This window comes from Humulus lupulus, chromosome 3 (assembly GCF_963169125.1).
Source record: "Humulus lupulus chromosome 3, drHumLupu1.1, whole genome shotgun sequence".
NCBI classification, from domain to species: Eukaryota; Viridiplantae; Streptophyta; class Magnoliopsida; order Rosales; family Cannabaceae; genus Humulus; species Humulus lupulus.
This window is the reverse complement of record NC_084795.1, coordinates 146,054,766-146,062,725: the sequence shown is the minus strand read 5'-3', so window position 1 is coordinate 146,062,725 and position 7,960 is coordinate 146,054,766. Positions and strand designations below refer to the sequence as shown.

The 7,960-nt window shown below is 38.4% G+C and overlaps 1 protein-coding gene across 2 annotated transcripts in view; it reads right to left on the bottom strand.

The window, feature by feature from the left end:
• Positions 1–6,946: 6,946 nt before the first annotated feature.
• Positions 6,947–7,960, bottom strand: part of LOC133823206 (cationic amino acid transporter 4, vacuolar-like) — a 93,031-nt gene continuing 92,017 nt past the window's right edge. The window contains exon 15 of one of the 2 annotated variants that reach the window (XM_062255837.1): positions 6,947–7,190. In XM_062255837.1, coding sequence (XP_062111821.1) covers positions 7,174–7,190 — 17 coding nt within the window. In that variant the 3' untranslated portion in view covers positions 6,947–7,173. The remainder of the gene's footprint in view (positions 7,191–7,960) is intronic. The other variant, XM_062255838.1, reaches the window with a different exon arrangement.

Here is a 7,960-nt window from a genome sequence, read left to right as displayed (position 1 = left end):
ATAATCTCAAACACCTAACCAAAAGCCATTATAACAAGTTAGGATTTTTGAAGAAAAATGAAAGAATAAGAAGAACTATAATGGACTAAACCTGAGGATAAGGAATACCTTGGATAGATTAGAACTCCGACCTACATCTCAATACCAAAATATCACTCTATCTTACTTCCCAAGTGTTTAGAAAAGCTTAGATTGAAAAACTTTTAATCCCAAAACCCTAGTGTTTTCTCTCTAAAATAAACTTAGCAACTTGGAGGCTCTGAAGAATGCTTGAAAGATGAATGAAATGGTTGAGTGAAAGGTATTTATAGAGTTCAAGTAGTGAAACTAACCCCTTTTAAAAAGAATAAATAAATGAATATTAATTGAATAAATTTGAATTATATGTTCAACAGTTGGCCAGAACTCAGTCAAAAACGTTCAAGAGCAAGTCCAAGTTGTTGAGGCTGTTTCTAATTCGGTTTCCACAAAGTTTCAAAAATACCATAAAGAGCCGATATAAAGCCCCCTATAGGCGATATATCAGCTACACCTATGTCCCGAGCCTCCGTGGTTTCGTTCGTGCGAAGTCGACGTGTTTATCGTATCGACTTTAGGCGATATATCGGCCTCTATCGCTGCAATATATCGGCATACGCTGATATTTTAAACATGTTTTTGCACACTTTCAGCACACTTGAAGTTTTTTAAAAACAACTTTGACTAAATAAAACGTGATCCTAACAGCTGATGGAAGGTTCTAGACCTTCTAGATCTATCATTCATTAATTTATTCATCTAAAATCCTTAAATCCTTAATAAACATGAACGTGACAAGTGTCACGTTCTTAATTATTCTATCTAAACCTTATGTTATAATAAATATCATTTCTAGGACTAGCTATATTAATCAAACCTTATGTTAAAATTAATATTTCTAAACTATACATTAAACTTATAAAATCCATAACTATTTCTACGAGTTTCCAACTAAATCCTGGCTTGAACCAATAATCACGAAAACTAATATACTACAGCACAAGCTACTATTACTACTATCTAGCTAAGTAAAATTCCAAGACGCTACAATTCTCCCCTACTTAAAAGAATTTCATCCCCGAAATTTACTTACCAAACAATTTCGGATACCGTGCTCGAATGTTTTCCTCCAACTCCCACATTGCCTCTCGTTCTGTACTATTACTCTATAAGACCTTAACTATCAGAATACTCTTAGACCGTAATTCCTTCATCCCCTTCTCTAGGATGCTAACCGGTCGTTCCTCGTAACTCGAGTCATTTTGAAGTGCTAACGTATCGTACTTGAGAACGTGGGATGGATCTGACACATATCTACGCAACATCAAGATGTGAAACACATTGTGGCTATTTGCTAAAGCTGGTGGTAGGTCTAATCTATATGCTACTGGTCCCGCCTTGTCCAACATCTCAAAAGGACCTATAAACCGGGGACTAAGTTTGCCTTTCTTCCCAAACCGCTTCACTCCTTTCATAGGAGATATTCTTAAAAAGACTTGATCTCCGACTTTGAATTCCATATCTCGCCGCTTGGCATCCACATAACTCTTTTGTCGACTCTGAGTAGCGAGCATACATTTTCTAATCATCTCCACTGCATCTTGAGCCTCTCTAACAGCTTCGGGTCCAAGAAGTTATCTTTCTCCTACCTCATCCTAATGTAATGGCGACTGACACTTCCTTCCATAAAGTAACTCATAGGGTGCCATACCGATAGTTTTCTAGTAGCTATTATTGTAGGAGAACTCTATAAGTGGCAAATACTTACTCCACGATCCTTCAAAGTCTAGTACACAAGCACGCAACATATCTTCTAAAATTTGTATGGTACGCTCGGACTTACCTTCGGTCTGAGGATGAAATGCCATACTGAGACTTAGCTTGGTACCCATGGCTAGCTACAAGCTTCCTCAAAATCTCTATGTAAACACCAATCCTCTATCAGATACTATGGCCTTAGGGATTCCATGCAGTCGTACAATTTCTCGAACATAAATGTCTGTGTACTGATCTACAGTGTACGTAGTCTTGACAGGCAGGAAGTGAGCTAATTTGGTGAGTCTATCTTCCACAACCCAAGTCGAGTCGTTTTGCTTATTTGCTCGTGGTAATCATGTCACGAAGTCCATGGCTATGTCTTCCCACTTCCATTTCGGAATACTAAGCAGTTGCAATATGCCTGCAATTCGTTGATGTTCCGCCTTTACTTACTAGCATATAAGGCATTTGGATACATATTCTACAACGACTTTCTTCATTCCCAGCCACCAATATAGTGCCTTAAGGTCGTGAGTCATCATGCTCGACCCCGGGTGAACTGAGTATGGGGTAGTGTGTGCCAATTCTAAAATCTTCATCTTAATCCCATAGTCATTCGGCACGCATACCCGGCCCTTATATCTCAAGAACCCCTGTTCTGATATAGAGAAATCTGTATTCTTGCCTTCTTTGACTACAGCCATATGTGATACTAACGTGTCATCATGCCCTTACCCGATCCGTATATCCTCTAGTAAACTTGACTGAATGGACATGTTAGCCAATTGACCCCTGACTATTTCTATTCCGGCATTAATCAGCTCTTGCTGTAGCAGCTTTTCGATTCCAGATAATGCTGCCAAATTTCTGTAACTCTTCCGACTTAACGCATCTGCAACTACATTTACCTTTCCTGGGTGGTATAGGATTTTGCAGTCATAATCCTTTACTAGTTCTAACCACCTGTGTTGCCTCATATTGAGCTCCTTCTGCGTGAAGAAATATTTTAAACTCTTGTGGTCTGTATAAATCTCACACCGTTCTCCATAAAGATAGTGGCGCCAGAGTTTCAATGCGAAGACCACCGCTGCCAACTCCATATCGTGTGTTGAGCGTTGCTCGTATTCCTTCAACTACCCTAAGGCATAGGCTATTAATTTGTCATTTTGCATCAGCACACAACCCAAACCTTGCTTCAACGCATCATAGTATACTACAAACTTGTCGTTGGGTGTCAGTACACAAAGTACTGGTGCTGAGCATAATTTATCCTTGAGCAACTGAAAGCTCTCTTGACATCTATTCGTCCAGTTGAACTTTTGTATTTTCGGGTCAGGTTGGTAACCTGAGTGGCTATATTAGAAAATCCTTCTACAAACCTCTGATAATAGCCTGCTAGCTCGAGAATACTTCTAACTTTTGACACATTCTTAGGTCTTGGCCAATCCTTCATAGCATCTACCTTATTTGGGTCTACTGCGACTCCATCCTTAGATACTATATGTCCAGGAACGCTACTTGTGATAGCCAAAATTCGCATTTCTTGAACTTGGTGTAAAGTCGATGCTCCTTTAGTCGCACCATGGTCAATCTTAAATGTTCCTCGTGCTCGACTTCGTCCTTGGAGTATACCAAAATATCGTCAATGAACACTACGACAAATTTGTCCAAGTAATCCTTGAAGACCTGATTCATTAAGTCCATAAATGTGGCTGGAGCGTTGGTAAGACAAAAAGACATAACTAGGAACTCGTAATGTCAATATCGAGTCCTAAAAGTTGTCTTCGGTATATCTTCTTCCCTTACCTTGAGCTGTTGATAACCGGACCATAGATCAATCTTTGAAAATACGATCGCTCCTCGTATTTGATCAAATAAGTCATCGATCTGACGTAGCGGGTACTTGCTCTTAATTGTCACCTTGTTTAGCTTTAGGCAATCGATACACATCCGCATGCTTCCATCCTTCTTCTTCACAAATAGAATCGATGCTCCCCATGGCGAATGGCTCGGTCTGATTAAACCCAAGTCTAAGAGTTCTTGTAATTGTGTTTTCAACTCCTTGAGTTCGGTAGGTGCCATCCGATATGGTGCCTTTGAGATAGGCTCGGTTCCCAGTACTAGTTTGATTGTGAAGTCAATTTCCCCAGTAGGCGGTTTCCCTGGTAAGTCGTTAGGAAATATCTCTGGGAATTCCTTTATAATGCGGACGTCTTCAACCTTTAACGGTGTTTCATGTGCCACATCAGTGACGCTTGCTAATGCATGACATCCTTTCTCTATCATCCTCTGAGCTTTGAAAGATTAGATAAGTAATGTCCGTAGTCCTGAAACATTTCCTATAAAACATAGTTTCTAACCGTTAGGAGTTTCGAACATCGTTTTCTTGCATCTACAGTCGATGGTTGCACCATGTCTCGCTAGCCAGTCCATGCCCAGTATTACGTCAAAGTCCTTCATCTCTAGTTCTATCAGGTCTCCTTCTAGCTCCGTGCCATCGACTTTGATTGGTACACCTTGTACTATTCGTGATGATAGAACTACTTCACCTGAAGGCAGTTCAGTAACAAACCTAGTTCTAAATCTTTCACAAGGTTTGTCTAATTTCTCTATCATTCCTAATGAGATATTTGAGTGTGTTGCTCCCGAATCAAACAATACTGAACATATATTATCGAGGATAGGAAGTTGACCTGTGAACACCTTGTTACTAGCTTCGACTTCTCCCTGAGACAAGGCAATGACTCTGGTTGGAACCATCTTGTTGTCCTTCTTAACTTCTATTTTGAGCTGCGGACATTCCTTTTTCTGATGACCTTCCTAGCCACAATTAAAACAACCCTTTGTGTTTGCACGACACTCCCTAGGATGTCTTTTCTAGCATTTGGAGCACTGAGGGTATTCCACATAACCCGACCTATTATTACCATTATTAGTCTATGTTCTTTTGTCACCATCGGCTTGCTTATTATCAGGATGCTTTCTTTGCTACCCATTATTGTTGTGCTAGTGGTTGTTGTTGTTTCTACCATTCTGAGTCTGATCCTATTGCCTGGGTTCAAACTTGCTTGCCTCCTCCTTACTAACATTTTCTTGGAGCCTTTCCACCTCTATAATCGTTTCTAGGACATCGACGTAAGAAGTGGTTCCAGGATTTTCAAGCTTGACTCCTAACTCAATCTTGGGTCTGAGTCCTCTGGTGAACTTGGTTACCCTTAAGAAATCAGTTAGGACTAACTATGGTGCAAACTTGGCTAGACGATCAAATTTTCTAGCGTACTTGACTACCGTCAAATTGCCCTACTTCAGACTAGCAAACTCTTCCACCCTCGTAGCGATAACTGTCGAGTTGTAGTACTTTTTGTGAAACAGCTCCACAAATCTAGCCCAAGTCATGGTGGCGACATCATGAGTTTGTTGTTCCAAATCCCACCAAATTCTGGCATCCTTTTTCAGTGGAGAGGAAACGCAAGATATGCGATCCGCATTGCCGAGGTTCATGTGTGCTAGGATAGGCTCTACATTCCTGAGTCAATCTTCCTCCTCAAAGGGGGTCGGTTGTCCCTTCAAAGTTTGGAGCGTGCTGCTTACGGAAACGCTCGTAGATTGTCTCTATGTACTGAGCTGGATAAGGCGTGTAGTTCACCATCGACCATCCCCCATATGGATATCCTACTTGCTGGGGTGCTTGAGGTTGCGGCTGAGGCTGTGGCTGCAGCTGCGGCTGTTGTCGTTGTTGTTGCATCAGTTCTTCTACTTGAAGACGTAGCCAAATAATCTCAGCGGTGTTGTCAACTGGTGGTGGTGCATTTCTATTGGTAGCAGCAGTAGTAGCACGCGTTCCCTTTCTTCAGACTGGAGGGGCTTCGTTAGTCTCGTTGGTGGTGCTAGGGGCATTTCCATTCGTGCGTGCAGACCTTCGTAGCGACATCTTCAGGAAAGTTCTAACATTTGAGGAAACACGTTAGAACTTTCCCAAATAGGTTTTAAGGCAAAACTTAGTCTAAGCAAACATAACTCAGACCTATCAGTTATGATTTCTTATGAAAAATTATGTAAGCCATCTTTTATAAATTAGGGTGTGTTTCTATACTTAGAACACTAAGCCATCTTTATTATTTTCTAAGTCTGTTTCTAATCACCCTATATAACTTAATTCTCAGGCTCGAAACTCGTCGTTGTTCCAAAGTTAACCATATTGAGGGAGGTCTGGGATCAGTATAATCGTTCCCACTACTATGGCCCCCGAAACTCTCAATACATAATCTGATTCATTGATTTGTATCCACCTTTACCGAACTCAGTCATTATTTATTGAATTTATTCTAAATTTATTATGATTGTAGAAAAAAAATCAAACTCGTACATGTCATTCAAAAATAACAACTTTATTCATTTGGAAAAAGATTTTCACTTATTACAATCATAAATTCAAAATAAAGAAACTATAATAAAAATAACTAGGGTAAATATCTAAAAATCAGGATCTTCTACATCTGACCCTTCATCTAACATATCATCATTTATTTCTTCATAATCATCACTATCATTAGCCTCAAAACTACCTCGGGGAATGTTCATTAAGATATTATGATTTTGTTCATTAGTGAATTGAAACTCAAACCTATAGGTAAACCTAAGTATCAGAAAATAATATCTCATGGCTACCGGTAAATCATCTTCATCATCCATAGTCTCCCATAATCCTTTCAATTTTGAAACTACAGAAGGAAAATCCTTGAAAAGGATAATTACTAAGACATATTGTTCCATGGCTCTCATCATAATTTTCTTAGTGGTTTGAAGGTGAACTATCTCCTTGTGAGATAGGATCAATCTTTGAGTGATTCTTTCTAGCACTCTTATTGTATCCCTTGGCTCTCTAACCCTTTTCAATGCCTTAATGGCTTAGATATCATGATAAGTTAAAGCTTCATTCATTTTTAACTGAAAACATAATGAATAAAATGTTAGCTATTAACATAAACATAATAATCATAACATAAACACTTACATTGGCAGTTAGATTCGGAGCTTTTGTGTGTGTATCAAGGACAACTTCATGCATATGAACCGTGGGCTCTAATACCAACTGTAATGCCCCGACTAATTCTAAGACCTCGAACCATTAAAACTACTAAGTCATAGCTACTATTTTGGAATACATACATAGGATAATAGAACTTTATTATAAAAATCCAAAATACGGGATCCCATTGTTATTACATAAAAAAACTTTAATTAATAGTTCAAATACTTCATGCGGAAAAATAAATACATAAATTAGAAAGACTCATAATATAAACTTCATCCTCGATCTTTTCTAGCAGTCCATCCATTCAGTCCTCTCCCAATACACATGCCAAAGTTTTCATGACTCCATCCCTCCTTCCAAGCTTACTTTCCTGCACCATCTAAAATAAAAAGGAATGAGCCTAATGTCCACCAAGGAAAATCTATTAAAACATATCATAAATCATAAGACTAAGACATAAATCATAAAACATATGGCGTAAAAATGTAACTCATAAAAACATAGGACTACAATATTAATGGTCATTAACTCATTACCGTAGTATGTGATAGAAACCATCTAGGTCATCTTGCTACTATTCGAGGTAGGTTTAAACACAATATAGTATATGATAAACCATCTAGGTCCTCTTGTTACTATTCGAGGTAGGTTAAATCATAACTATAATCTACGATAATGATAAAAATCTTGGGATTTGCTTATTTGCTATCTAAGCAACTATATTTCCCAAGTGACTACAAGATAAAACATATACATATATATACGTACATACACATAGCATAATCATAACACATAAGATTTAACCTATTTTCCTTAGCAAAAACTGGGATATTGGAGACAAGAGTGGGATGGAAAACTCCTAAAACCAAACAATAAGATCCATAAGTTTTCTAAAGAAATAAAGATGAGGAGAAGATCTAAACCACCAAGATAGTAACTTACTGAAAACCTTAAGTTTCAAGAAACTCAAACACCTAACTAAAAGCCATTATAACAAGTTAAGATTTTTGAAGAAAAATGAAAGAATAAGAAGAGCTATAATGGACTAAACCTAAGGATAAAGAATACCTTAGATAGATTAGAACTCCGACCTACACCTCAATACCAAAATATCACTCTATCTTATTTCCCAAGTGTTTAGAAAAGCTT